At 42.3% G+C, this 15008-nt stretch overlaps 1 protein-coding gene across 3 annotated transcripts in view; it reads right to left on the bottom strand.

The window, feature by feature from the left end:
- Positions 1-5162: 5162 nt before the first annotated feature.
- Positions 5163-15008, bottom strand: part of Fam81a (family with sequence similarity 81 member A) — a 59727-nt gene continuing 49881 nt past the window's right edge. For all 3 annotated transcript variants that reach the window (XM_074066083.1, XM_074066082.1, XM_074066084.1), the window contains exon 9: positions 5163-7478. In XM_074066083.1, the coding sequence (XP_073922184.1) occupies positions 7354-7478 (125 nt within the window). In that variant the 3' untranslated portion in view covers positions 5163-7353. The remainder of the gene's footprint in view (positions 7479-15008) is intronic.

The raw sequence follows: 15008 nt of genomic DNA, 5'->3' as shown, positions 1-15008 counted from the left end.
TCTCAATTCCAAAGAGCACCACACAAGTATGGTTGGATCTGGCCTTTACTTAAGATTTTATATTTTGTTTATGCATTTTTATATTAATTTTGATCCCTTAAAAATATTGCAATAAAATATTATTTGTCTTAATTATGGAGTTTTCGGTATCCCTCTAAATTTTCCAAGATAATTGCCTCAGGCCTACCAAGTCATCCTCACTGGGTAACATTAGAATCACTCAAGAGTCCCCCAAACTCTTTGCCAGGCATGTGTCACTGGTAGAATATTCTAGAGCACACCTGGCAATCACACACAGCACATAGACAGCTGCCCCTCTGTCTCTCCCCATGGCTGATACACCTTGGATCTGCCCCCTAGTTTGGCATTAGTCACCAGATGCTTCTCAACACAGTGCTCCTGGTACCTCTCCCAACTGATCAGAACTAACAGGTGAGATGGCACTTCTTAAAAATTTGTTTTATTGAGATAAGAGCATGTAACACAAGATGAACCCTGTTAATAAATGTTTAAGCATACAATACATGACTGTTGACTATAGGTACAAGCTTGTCCAGCAGCTCTCTAGAGCTTATTCATCCTGCTTAGAGATAAATCTTATAAACAATGATCTACAAAGCTATCTTTAATAGGGACAACTGGCATTACATTGTAGGAATGAGGCTGGAGGAAAGTTCCAGAACCAAAGCTCATCTGAAGCTGACAGGAAGTAGCAAATCATAGATGAAGCAATAAGTAGAAAGAATGAGGAATGAATGTTCTAGAACAGAACTGTCCAGTAGAACCTTCTGTAGTCATAGAAATACTCCTCATTTGTGGCTCAAGTGGTAGAGCACCTACCTAGTAAGTGAGAGGCCCTGAGTTCAAAGCCCAGTGTCACCAAAAAAAAAAAAAAAGAGAGAAAAGAAAGAAATACTCTATGCTTGCACAGACAATACCATAGCCACTAACCACATGTTGCTATTGAGTTCTCAAAATGTGACTAGTACAACTGAAGACATGAATTTAAAAATGGATTTCACTCAGATTCATTTATATTTCAGCTTAAATGGCCACATGGTTCCTTTATGGCCAGAACTGCCATTTCAAAATAATTACCAAAATGACTAAGTAGAAAAAGAAGACAGATGCCTGTCATATGTTTTCTGGGCCTTTTAGAAGACATAGAGCAGTTCCTTTGGCTTCAGTCATGTGACTCTACAAGAAAAGTGACATGTAGACATCAAGGGGATGAGTACTGTTCAAAACAGAGTGCCCCACACTCTCTAGTGATGATGGCAAAGTTGGAAGAGTCTACACTGTTACCTGGCATGCTGTTGGCATTGTAAACAAACACATTAAGGGCAAGATTCTTGCCAAGAGGGCTGGTGGAAAGGCTCAAATGGTAAGAATGCCTGCCTAGCAAGCTTGAAACCCTGAGTTCAAACCCCACAGGCACCAAAAAAAAAAAAAATCTTGCCAAGATAATGAAATGCACATATGGAGCACATTAAGCACTCTAAGAGTAAAGCAAGCTTCCTAAAATGCATGAAAGACGATGATCAGAAAAAGGAAGCAAGAGAGAAGGGATGTTAATTCTAATGCTGCATCAGCTTGCTCCACCTAGGACAGCACGCTTCCTGAGAACAATGGAAAGAAGCCAGGGCTGCCTGAATCTATTCCCTCTGAATTAATGGCATAACAGGTATGTAAGGAAATAAGTACTTAACCTCTGGATGGAGCACACATAACTAACAGTTGTAGACCTATGCCCCAGATTGGCGATGCTCAAACTTGACCATATGTTGGAATGTGCAGGACTTGGTAAGTCAGACCGGGAGCCTATGCTCAGAGCTTCTGTCCCTGAGGTCTGGCTGAGGCCTGAAAGTTGAAGTTCCAATAAGCTTCCAGGGATGGTGATGCTGCCGGCCTGGGGACACCTGAGAAACACTAATCTAGGGAAGAGTCTGACTCCAAACACCTGTGAGATTGGGAAAGTCACTTTATGTGTCAGGTGGTGATTCTCTTATCGTGAAACAAAATGGGCTTTGAAGACAAATGGATAGGGATTAAAATCCCTGCTCCTTCATTAATTAGCTGTCTGTCTTTGACAATTTGACAATTATTTGACTTCCCTCTGCTCCATCTGCAAAATGAGAATGTGGTACATGCCAAGGAGGGAATATGCAAAGATTAAATGTAATAAAGTAGTCATGCCATTTAATGAGTTTTATAGAGATCATGTCCTGCTCGTAACGTGTATCACATGTGATTACATATGAACATGTAGCTGGCAACACATCCAGAAATGAGCATTTTTTGGACACAATTCTGTCAGGTTTTCCCAGTGTAGTGTATTATGTTAGGACGAATTCCCCAGAATTGACCAACTTAACATGACAAGTATTTATTGTTTCTGTGGATTAAAATGTAGAAAGAGGCTAGGGATATAGCTCAGTGGTAAAGACCTTGCCTGGCATGCATGAGGCCCGGGGTTCAATCCCCAACACCAAGAAAAAAGGTAATGTGGGCATAAGCCAATGCCTCCGGCTTCATGTTTCTCATGACACTGTAGCGAAAGCGATGGGCTGCAGTCTCATCTGAGGGCTCAACTGGAGACTCGGGGGATGGGGAGGTCCACTACTTTCTTTTTGTTTTATTATGGTAAGATGTACATAAAATGTGCCCTATGTACAGGTATGTGTCATAATGAGTACATTCACACTGCTGTACAAGCACCATCCATCTCCAGGACTTCCTCATCTTCCCCACCTGAAACTCCATACTCCTGAAACACTAATTCCCCACTGCCCCTCCCCCAGTCCCTAGAAACTGCCGTGATACTCTGTCTGTGAACTTGACTCCTTAGGTACCTCAAGAAGGATCACACATTATTTATCCTTTCATGACAGGCTTATTTCACTTAGCAAGATGGCCTCAAGGTTATCCATGTTATGCTGAGTATCAGAATTTCCTCCTATTTGAGGTGGAAAGTATTCCATTGTGTGCATATACCACGTTTTGTTTATCTATTTCTCAGTTCATGGACCTTCTACCTATCATGAACAGTGTTGTTATGAACGTAGGTGTGCATACGACTGTTTGAGTCCCTGCTTTCACTCTTGTGTGGGAGGGGACCACTTCAAACCTCACTGACGTAATTGTTGGAAATGTCAATTCATCGTAGGCTGTTGGACCTAAGTCCAATACCACACAGCCCCCTCTATAGCTTCCTTACACCACTGTAGCTTGCTTCCACCAGTGCAGGTGAGAGAGAGAGAGAACAAGATGCCACCATCTTTGTATAACCTAATCCCAGAAGTGACTGTGATAGCCAGATGGGTCTGCAGTACAAGTATCTATATAAAAGGATTCCTAAAAAGGCCCCTGAATTCTGGACCCAAAATGTTGATGGACAAATAAATGTTTGAAACTAGCTTAATCAAAAGCCCAGAATGAGAAGTACAATGTACCGTATTTTTCCTAAGTGTAGTTCTAAATGGTCAGTGCCACTATTCAGTGGGGCTCTAAGTTGAACTGCAAGCTTTTCCTCACTACAGAGCTGATGAGTGTCGGCACAGAACACACACATTTTATGTCAGTCCAGCCCAAATGCCAGCTGGCTATTTGGGATCTCATTGCTCAACTTGAACTCTGAGCTCTGAATACCCAGCCTCCCTATCAGCCTTTGACCCTCTTGTCTGGGTCAAAGAGCCAGAGCCTCTTTATCCTGGCTCTGATCCCACTCTTCTCAACACTGGCCTTTCCAGAGACTCAACTTACTCCAGGGCCAGGCCTGGGGAAGCCTTACCTGTTCAAGTTAGGAGATTAGTTTGGGGTTCTGCCCCGCCCTTCCCCACATTCAAGGATTATACCCATGCTTGTTCTGTCTACATCTTGCTTCAGCCAAGTACAACTCCTTTCCTGTGTCTTGGACTGGAATATCACTTTCATTGGAAACTAGAGTTACTTTCCAATTGTGGTCCCAGCAAATAATGGGACACTTTGGACCAAAACATGAATCCCATATACTTTCTCTGTCACCACATACTTTCTTTCTCTTTGTTTCTTTGCTTATTTGGGGAAGGAGGTTGTGTGTGGGGGACAGGGTGTCAGTAGGTTGTCCAGGTTAGCCTTGAACTCATGATCCTGCCTCAACGTCCAAAGAACTGGGATTACAGGATTGGGTCACCACGCCCAGGATCACTTGCACACTTCCTGTATCACATCAACAATACCTCCCTTCCCTCACCCCGTTTTTCATTATTTGAAGCCTAGGATTATATAAACTAACTGTACACTTTGAAAATCACAAATTACCTCCATTTTAAATTATAATCTCCATTCTGTTAATCATAAAAACAAGACTCAACAAGATTTAAGAGAATTGTCCAATTTCACACAACTAGAAAAGGGCAGTGCCAGAAAAACTGCCAATAATGCTATCGTTGATGCTATGAACGGTTTTCGATTCTTTTCCAGGGTGAAAGTAGGATCATCACAGCCTGACGCTCTGTTCTTACCCATTACCCATCTCCCAAAGGACAGAGCCATGGTTGATTACCTGCTCAGCCTAGGACAGATGAAATAAATGCCTGTGAACCTATAACCCTGTGGTACCAACTGACCCCACTTCCTGTGTTCCCATCAATAGGACCAGCGGAAGACATCGGACCCAAAGAAAACTGGTAAGATTGCCTTTTTAGGGATTTGGAATTGGGGCATTAAAAAGCAAAGGTAGACATGTGGCAGAATGTTAGGGTTATAAAGAGATGGGGCTGGAGTTTGTGGCCATGATGTCTTCAGAAACAGTGCAGGATACTAGGTAAGCATTCAGCCTGTGTTCGCTGGCTGCCCGGTCAGAATTATACCTACACTTATTAGCTATGATTATTGAGGCAAGTTCAAATGTAACTCAACTAGTTGTCATTAAACACATACCAGGGATGCAGCACAGGCCCACAGGGCTCATGTGGTAGTTGTCAGGCCCAAGAGAAGGCCTGAAGCCCCAGGACCCACGGCTGCAGCAGGTCCCAGTGCTGTTCCAGGTCCCACAGGGCCTGCCAGGACTTCAGCACTTTATTTCAAAGTCAGCAAAGAGGTATATTTCTTAAGACAGTTCACCTAATTAAGTTTTCACCTCAAACTAAAAGACTTTTAAACTTAAAAAATCACACACCACATTTATTTGGAAATTTTATTCTTTTTATTGCAAATTTCTGGTAAAGAACACGGAAGCTGATTCTCATTGAAACTTTGGTGAGAAGGGTACTCCCCTGTCGTGGCTGCACACCGAATCACTGGGGTCCTCTGACACCTGCTGATGCCTGCGACTGCCTCCCAGAGGTTCTAACTTAATTGGACCAAGGGAGGGGGGGCGCTCGGCATCAATAGCTTTTTAACACGCCCCTCTCCCCCAGGTGAGTCGAACAAGCAGCCAGGGTAGAGAGACCCTGTGGCAACACACAGGCTGGCAACGTGGGGAGCAGCTGAGACATTTAGCCAACAGTCAAGTCACTTGCTTACATCAGCCCCTGGACCAGAGTCAGCTGGTGTCCCCTATCCCTCTCGTCCCAGGTGTCAGATGTGCTGGTCCTTCCTCCTTAGAGACCCCAGAGGAGAGAGACATGGGGGGGTGGGGGCGTGGCTCTGTCCTGTGGCTTGTGCTTAATCACGGAGAACTCCACAAAACATGGCTACTCTATCACAAAAAGAAATTCGCTTTCTGATTGCAAGAGTATTGACTTCTTTTGTTTAAGTACAAATAATCTTCCTATATAGAGATGAAAAGGTTTGTGACAAAAAAGGAAATACATGTTAGATGACACATTCTTTAGATAACCTCTCAAGAATCCAAATTTTAAAAAAAATTTTGTCAAGCTATTGAAAGTAAAATATGTATTTTAGCAGCATGTTCTATATGGGTAAACAGTAATAGCCAGTTCCATATTTCAGTTTTGATTGATCCTAAAAATAGAAAATGCTTTTATTTTCCTGAGTCCTTGCAAACGGAAGAAAAAAAAAGGTGTTAAAAAAAATAAAAACCTTTTTAAGTATTCCTGTTCTTTCTCGTGGGGCACCTCACAGTTTAGAACCATGCCTCTCACTGTCAATTTTCACATACACAGGTAAACAAGCAGCACTGATCAAGTTTACCAATGACTAATCAAATATGGCGATTGAAAATAAGACACCCATCATCTACAAAGTTGCTCAAGATGAACATTTTTTGACAGAACTGTAAGTGCAATGTCAATTTGATTCTTTGTCCATACAAAAGTACGAGTTTCTGTTCTGTTAATAGTACTGACTGATTCATGTCTTAACAGTGATAAAATTTTTAGAACATTTAAAAAATACATAGGATCCCATTTTTTGTGTCATAACTCTGATGTATTATCATGCCATCTATTTTGTTGGAAAACTTTTAGAGGGTACAGTGCATTGACATGATAAAACCAAGGCACAAGAATACAGTTACAATAAGTGTATATAACCTTAGCACTGTGTGCCAATTTCAGAAACATCTGGAGAGATCATAGTCAGAAAAATTCTCACATTCCACTGTGATTGATGAACAATTAGTTGTGCAATAAACAGACTGTTAACCACCATCCCATTGTGAAATATATGGCTGTCACTATACAGGCTGTGGATAATTCAAAAATAGTCTTATGTATTAAAACCTGGTAGAACTAGGTGGATGTAAATATTGTGCCTTGCGTTATCGGGATAATTAAGTTTCATTTAATTTGCAATCTATATGGCAGTTATCAATTTTAGACTAGTTTCATTACATAAATAGTAGGGTTTTTTCCAAGTGTTAAATCTCTTCCCGTACAAAAGACAGAAGATTTACAAGAAGATAACCAATATAAGAAATATACAGACAGCAGTAATAAAATCCAAATTTGCACTTGAAGGTTGAATTCTAATCTATTGAGACATTCTCTTAAATTCAGGGTGAGGTGAGACACGCTCCTGTGACAACTCATTAGTTTCTTAATTTTAAAAAAATCACCATGACATCTTTTCAAAGTAGTAAATTGTCTTGGCTGGAGCATCAAGCATTGAAAAAAATTGTTTTCATTCATAAAATGAAGAAGACAAAAGCCTTTCAATATCTGAGTTGGGGGAGGAGGGAAACTCCACTGAAGGTAGAGGAGTGAAAAACAGTGGCAAAACTGTATTTTTTTTATAAAGAAAGAGTGTTTTCAAGACTCAAGGTAAACATTTAGACCCATGAAAACACATTTCTCGGCACATGCACGCCATGGATGGAACAGTCCCGAATGCAGCGCAGGTTGGCTACAGGGGTGTCTAGGTCCTAGCCCCAACTTTTAGGTCATCTTTGAGGTCCTTGTCCCAGTCCCCTCACATGGGGGTTTCCGGCTTCTGCATTTGCTGGATTTGCTTCTGCAGCTGGTCCTTGTCCAACTTCATCTTGGCCTCGAGAACTTGCCTGAGAGACCCTATGCTCTCATAAATGGCTGTGAACCCTTTAAGAAGAGGCAAATTTCACGAGAGTTAATATTTTAAGGACAGTGCTTTATCAGATGCTACAGCAACAGTAATGGTTGGTTGTGACAAAAATTATCAATAGATGCTAAAACTCTAGAGGTAAAAGTGTGATGGGGAACAGGAGAATTTCACCAGGAAATTACTTTTTAATTACAAAGGGAGGAAAGGATCTATTACAATGAAGAAATCTGGTAGCTACCAGTTAACCACATCACTATCATTGGGAGAAATCAATGTCACATACCTTGGGATCAAATATGAGGGCAGGACACAACATTCCTCCTGCGGCATCTCTGTCCCAAGTCATATCATGAGGAAGTAAACCCAAATACAAAATACCGGCCTGTATTTTTTAAAAAATATTAGGATCACTACAGAACAGATAGATCCAAATCAAACAAGACTAAGTAAAGAAGCTTGACGGTAACTAAATACCATGTGCAATTCAGGATTAGAACCTGAGTGGCCAATAGGCTTATGCAAAGGTGTTCAGCCTGGCCAATCATCTGGGAAATACAGATCAAAACAACTAGGAGACGTCACCTCATATTTGTTAGGATGGCTAGTATCAAAAAGACAAGACATAGCTGGACGTGATGGTGCACATCCTATAATCCCAGCTACTCAGGAGGGGGAGGCAGAAGGATCTCAAGTTCAAGGCCAGCCTGAGCTATATAGTGAGACTCTTTCTCAAAGCCAACAGCTGGGAATGTAGCTCAGTGATAGAGTGCTTCTCTAGCATGCACTAGGTTCCACCCCCATCACTGCCTCAGAGATAGACAACGGGAGGGGAGGGGAGGGGAAGAGAGGGGAGGTGAAGACAGGAGGGGAGAGCAGAGCAAAGCAGAGCAGAGCGGAGCGGAGCAGAGGAGAGGAGAAGGAGAAAAGAGTCCCCAGCATACTATTGGTGGGAATGGAAAATGTTGCACCCGTTGCGGAAAACAGTCTATTGTCTCTTAAAGAAATTTAAAATTGAACTAAGATATGATCCAGCAATCCCACTACTAGGTAGATCCACAAAAGAAATGAAACCACCATTTCTTTGTAATGACATCTGCATTCCCACTGCAGCATTATTCACAATAGCTGAGAATCAGAAACAACCTAAGCGTCTGGCAACAGATGACAGACAAAGAAATCATGGTATTTGTAGACAATAATACTATTTCACCCTTACAAAAGGAGATCCTGTCATTTGCCACAACGTGGATGAACCTGGAGGACACTATGTTAAGTGAAATAAGACAGACACAGAAAGACAAATACTATGTGATTTCCTATGTAGAATCAAAAAGAAATAAGCAAAAACAGAATAAAATAGTGGTTACCAAGAACAGATGGTGGACAGATGGGTGGGGAGAGTATGGATGTAGCAAATATACAGGATGCACAAGTCTAGTGGTCTAATACTGAATGAGGGCTGTAATCAATAATACTGCATTGCCTTTAAGATGTACAAAAGAGTAGCTATTTAAGATGGTGAATCTGCCAATTAGGTTGAATATAATAGCCATTTCGTTATGTATATATGTATCAAAACACCTTCAATATATGTAACTAATTTTTTTTAATTTAAAAAACATCTGAGCTCATGCCTGTAATCCTTGCTAGGCGGGAGGCAGAGATCAGGAGGATCACAGTTCAAAGCCATTCCCGGGCAAAAAGTTCCCGAAACTCTATCTTGAAAATAGTGCTGGTGGAGTGGCTCAAGTGGTAGAGAACCTGCTTAGCAAGTGTGAGGCCCTGAGTTCAAACCCCAGTACTGCCAAAAACAGAAAGAAAGAAATTTGGGACTGGGCACCTATGCTTTTGTCTGTGTCCCTAAGCTACTTGGGAGACTGAAATCAGGAGGCTTGTGGTTCAAAGCCAGCAAGGGCAGAAAGTTAGCAAGATCTCATCTCAACCAATAGCTGGATGCAGAGGTATGTGCCTGTTGTCCCAAGCTGTAAGGGAGGCTGAGATGAGGAAGATAGGGGTTCCAGGCAGGTTGTGCAAAAAAAGTTTGCAAGACCCCATCTCAATGGAAAAGAAGCTGGGCATGGTAGCACACCCCTGTCATTCCAGCTATAGCAGGAAGCATAAAATAGGAGGATAGTGGTCCAGGCTGCTCTGGACTAAAAATGAGACCCTATCTCCAAAATAAGTAGAGCAAAAAGGGTTGGAGCCATGGCTCAAGTGGTAAAACTTCTGCCTCAAGAACAAAGTCCTGAGTTCAAACCCCAGTACTGTAAAAAATAATAATAATAATAAAATCTGATTAGGAAAACAAGAAAAGAAAAAAAGAATCTGGTCTGGTGAAGGTTTGCTGTACTGAAAACAATGGCAAAATTTGAATATGGAAGGTGAAAAACATTTTGCTGCTGTTCCATTATGTAGCCATATAAGAAAACGTTCTGTTCTTAGGGTGTAGATGCTGAAATAATAAAGGGTAAAAAAGGCATCATGGGATTTCTACAACTTCCAAAGGGTTCAGAGAAAAAAATATATTCAAACACACCACATGGATATTAAGTATATTCCCAAATGATTATAATCGGAGTGTCTAGGGCATGTAGAGTTTTCTAAATATGAAATTATCTCAAAATAAAAGATTAAGAAAAGAAAAAGTCTCCATCAAAAAAGCATTTCATGTTATTCTGTATTTCCATTGTTTTTTTTTAAATTAAATGCTTTTTAAAAATCTAGTCTTCCTTGGTAAAATTTATACTTTTCTTCAAGAAAATTTTCATTGTGTCATGAAAAAAAATGTGTAAAAATTACTCATTAAAACTGTTTCTGCTCACATGGAAAGATATACCATATCAGCAGGGATAAACCAGTGTGCACACCGTAACATTTCCTTCAGAAGTGCATAGGCATTTTACAGGTATAGAAAGGCAGACAGAAAAATGGCCTATGGGTGAGAGAAACCAGGGACTGTTAAAAGAATTTGCTGCTTTATGATTTTTCCATTAAGAAACACATTATCAGCCAGGCGCCAGTAGCTCACACTTGAATCCTAGCTACTTGGGAGGCTGAGATGAGGAGGTTCATGGTTTAAGGCCAGCCTTGGGGAAATAGTTTGTGACATCCCATCTCCAAAATAACCAGAGCAGAAAATGAGCTGGAGGTGTGCCTAAAGTGCTAGAGTGCCTGCTCTGAAAGTGTGAAGCCCTGAGTTCAAACCACAGTCCCACCAAAGGAAAGAAGGCAGGGAGGGAGGAAGGGAGAGAGGGAGGGAGGGAAAGAAATGTATTATTTTGCTGGGTGCTGATGGCTCACACCTGTAATCCTAGTTACTCAGGAATCTGGGATTGGGAGGATTGCAATTTCAGGCCAGCCAAGGCAAAAAATAAATGTTCACACAACTCTGTCTCAATGGAAAAGAAACTGGGCATGGAGGTGCACACCTGTCATCCCATCTATGTGGAGAAGCACAAATAGGAGGATTGAGGTCCAGGCAGATCAGGGCAAAAGCAAGTGACCCCATGTCAAAATAACCAGAGCAAAAGGGCTGGAGGCCTGGCTCTGGCAGCAGAGCGCCTGCCTAGCAAGTGCAAAGCCTGAGTTCAAACCTAACATTACAAAAAAAAAAAAAAAGAAGAAGAAGAAGAAGAAGAAGAAAGAGAAATGTATCCTATTTGTAATAAAATATTTTTAATTTAAAGAAGTCTCATATGCATTTCCTATTAGGTACCACATATTAACAACCTCAATAGTATATTCAATAGGTAACAGTGAATTCATTCAGGAAATGACAGAAACTTACACACTGAAGAAGTATTTTAACAGACCAAAAGACCAAGTAAGAATTTTTTTTGTTGTTTGGTGGCACTGGGGTTTGAACTCAGCACACTTTCATGGCAGGCACTCTTACCACTTGAGCCCCTCCACCAGCCCTTTTCTGTCATGGGCTTTTTTTGAGATAAGGGTCTCCTGAACTATTTGCCCAGGCTGGATTCCAAACATGATCCTGCTGATCTCTGCCTCCTGACTAGCAAGGTGTGAGCCATTGGTGCCCATTAAGAAAGAAAATTATTGCTGGAGGCATGGCTATGAGCACATGATAAAAGCGAGAGCACACAAGGGAGGGGTGAGGATAGGTAAGACACCTAAAAAACTAGCTAGCATTTGTTGCCCTCAACGCAGAGAAACTAAAGCAGATACCTTAAAGCAACTGAGGCCAATAGGAAAAGGGGAACAAGTACTAGAGAAAAGGTTAGATCAAAAAGAATTAACCTAGAAGGTAACACCCACGCACAGGAAATCAATGTGAGTCAATGCCCTGTATAGCTATCCTTATCTCAACCAGCAAAACCCCTTGTTCCTTCCTATTATTGCTTATACTCTCTCTACAACAAAATTAGAGATAAGGGCAAAATAGTTTCTGCTGGGTATTGGGGGGGGAGCGGGAGGGGGTGGAGTGGGTGGTAAGGGAGGGGGTGGGGGCAGGGGGGAGAAATGAACCAAGCCTTGTATGCACATATGAATAATAAAAGAAAAATGAAAAAAAAAAAAAGAAAGAAAATTATTGCTGGAGGCATGGCTCAAGCAATGGAGCACTTGCCTAGCAAGCATAAAGCACTGAGTTCAACTCCCAGCACCACTAAGAAATAAAAGAAAAAAGAAAATAAAGTTACTATTATTTTCTTGTTCGAAACAGGGTCTCACTATGTAGCCCAGGCTTGCTTTGAACTTGTGATCCTCCTGCTCAGCCTCCTGAATGAGTGGGTTGGGATTACAGGCATACATCATCATGCCTGGCATGAAAAATCATTTTTCTTTTTCCAAATTCTCCCACTTCTAAGCTTAACTGTAGCTGCTACTTAAATGAAATAATAAGCGTTTGGTGGAAACATAAATTTATTTTTGGAATAAGTATACATGTGCTCAAACTAAAACACAGCAGAAGAAAATCCATGGAATCACAGAGGGAACTGGGAGGTCATTTGGCCTCACTTCCCACACCACAGACCCTCTTCTCCTTTGTCATCAAGATGGACCAGGCTTCACTGGCATACTTCTACTCACAGAACTCTCTCCATTCTCAAAGCCACCCCTGTCTTTTAAGACCCATCAGATATTTTTGCCTGAGTTAAAACTTGCCTAGCTGCCACCTACTGATCTCATTTCTCTATTCCTGAGTTCAAAGTGTAACTCTCTCCCTGCTATGATGATTTACATCCCCCTTCCAACACTCATGTTGAAATTCAATTGTCATTGTCGCCAGTAAAAGGTGGGATCTTTAAGAGGTGATTAGGTCATGAGGGCATCCCAGCCCTGGCAATCAATTAAGGCCATCATCTTGGAGTGCATTCCTGACCAAAGGATGGCTTCAGCCTGATTTTTCAACACCCTCCACTATGATATGACAGCAAAAAGGCCCTGGTCGCATGCCAGCATCATGTTCATGGGCTTCTCAGCCTCCCAGGCCTGTAAGAAGCAGATCTCTGTTCTTTAGAAGTTCCCCAACCTCAGGCATTCAGTTATAGCAGCAGAAAACAGATTTTTTTATGACAGTACTAGGAACCTGAAAACATCTCTGGTGTTCCCCTGTAAACAAGAGTGAAAGCATGGCCTTGCTTAAGTCCATCCACCACGGTGGCATTCAGTCAGCAGTGTAACATGAGCTCCCAGAAGCCCTTCAAAGAGCAGACACATTAGCTCAAGCCTAAAATCCTAGATATTCAGAAGGTGGAGACCTGGGGGACTGTGGTATGAGGCCAGTCTGAGGGAAAGGTTCATGAGACCCCATCTCAACAAATAGAAGCTAGGTGTGGATGGAGCAGCAAGATGGCAGAAGAATAGACACTTTCTCCGTCAAGCCATGTGAATGAGAGTTTGGATAACAAAGAAGACTACAGACAGAAGAGCCAAAGAGAGGAGAGCACAGGAGGAAAGAGTAACTGGATATCTGAAAAATATGATGAATCAAAAAGACAACATAGAAACATCTTGCAGCACCTACCTGAAGCTAAGCCAAGCATCAGCCACAACAGACTGACAAAACCAGCTCTGGGACAATATTTACGCCACCACCAATCCTAACCCCAGTGCAGAGATGTCACAAGATAGTAATTTCCCCCTGCACGGAGGTCAACAGCAAAACAGGACAACCCCGCATTTCCCTCACCTCAGAGAGCAGCCTGCAGACTCACTCTGGCTTCAAAACCACCTGGCTGCAGAGTCCTTGAACTTGCAGCAAGCTGAGAAGGTAAAAGGTGCTGGAGTAGGGAACTGGCAGTCCACCTAACTGCCTGAGGGAATTCTCCAAAGCAAAGCACCTAGCCTTCCGTGGCAGAGAGCTCAGGTGTCTGAAGCACCTTGCAGGCAGGCCAGCCTGAAGTCTGAGCAATTTGGGAAGATATGGAAAATCACAGAGCATAGACTTCTGGGTCTCCCATCTACCTTGTCAGGGTAGAAACCTACCACCAGAGCATCCCAGGCAGGGAACACCCAGAGGTCAGCAACCCTGCCCAAAAACCTCATTGAATATGGCCAATTTCAAAAACAAAACACCCAGCCCCCACTCACTGAGAACTCCAGTTAGAGCAGCTGCTTAATAGCAAACAACAAGCAACAAGCAACAAGCTTCTAACTGAGTAAATCTCGGGTTCAAAATATCACAGTCCAGGTGCTCCAGTGTCCGCTTGGAAGTCCACCACCACAGGCAGAAATAGAGGGGGAGTTTTGGACTGGTCCCATGTGGGAAAAGCATTAAAAGACACAGAAGATGGTGGACCTGCCCTCTCAAGCTACCTGCCCCTGCCTTACAGAAGGAATGGCTTGCCAGCCACAGGAAATCTCAGACCCAGAGCAACTCAGGGAGCAAAGCTTTTCAAGAGAATTGACTGTCTTAGCTGCCCCTCCCTGAGCCCCAGCTACAGGTGCAACTCCACCTTTCTGAGGCTGTTCCCATAACACCCAGGCAAGAAGGACCAAAGGAGGAAAAACATACTTCTCTCCCATGAGAATTTTTTTTTTTTTGGTGGTACTGGGGTTTGACTCAGGGCCTACACCTTGCGCCACTCCACCAGCCCTTTTTTGTGATGGGTTTTTTTTTTTTTTTTTTGAGCTAGAGTCTCTAGAACTATTTGCCCAGGCTTTGCCCAGGCTGGCTTCAAACGTAATCCTCCTGATCTCTGTCGCCTGAATAGCTAGGATTATAGGTGTGAGCCACCAGCACCCAGCTTTATTTTTCTTTCTTTGTTCTGTTTATTATTTGTTGTTGATGATCTTATTTGGTTTTGGTTCTTTGATTGTTTATTTCCTTTTATCCAATTTGTTCTTGTTTGTTTCTCTCCTTTTTCTTTCATTCTCTATTTCTCTGTTATAAACAGCTACAGCTCTCTCATACTACCCCCTACACCTGCTTCCCCTTCCTCCCATCATCCCTCTCCTCCCTTCCCCATCCAACCTCCATAATACTCAATTTCCAATCCTTATACCCTCCAACCAGTGGTAAGCCCCCAGATCATCCCCCTAGAAATCAGAATTTTGCTCCCATTCAACCTCACTGGGGAGACAGA

This window comes from Castor canadensis, chromosome 2 (assembly GCF_047511655.1).
Source record: "Castor canadensis chromosome 2, mCasCan1.hap1v2, whole genome shotgun sequence".
Taxonomy (NCBI): Eukaryota; Metazoa; Chordata; class Mammalia; order Rodentia; family Castoridae; genus Castor; species Castor canadensis.
The sequence above is the reverse complement of the archived record's forward strand: the minus strand, read 5'-3'. Positions and strand labels throughout refer to the sequence as shown.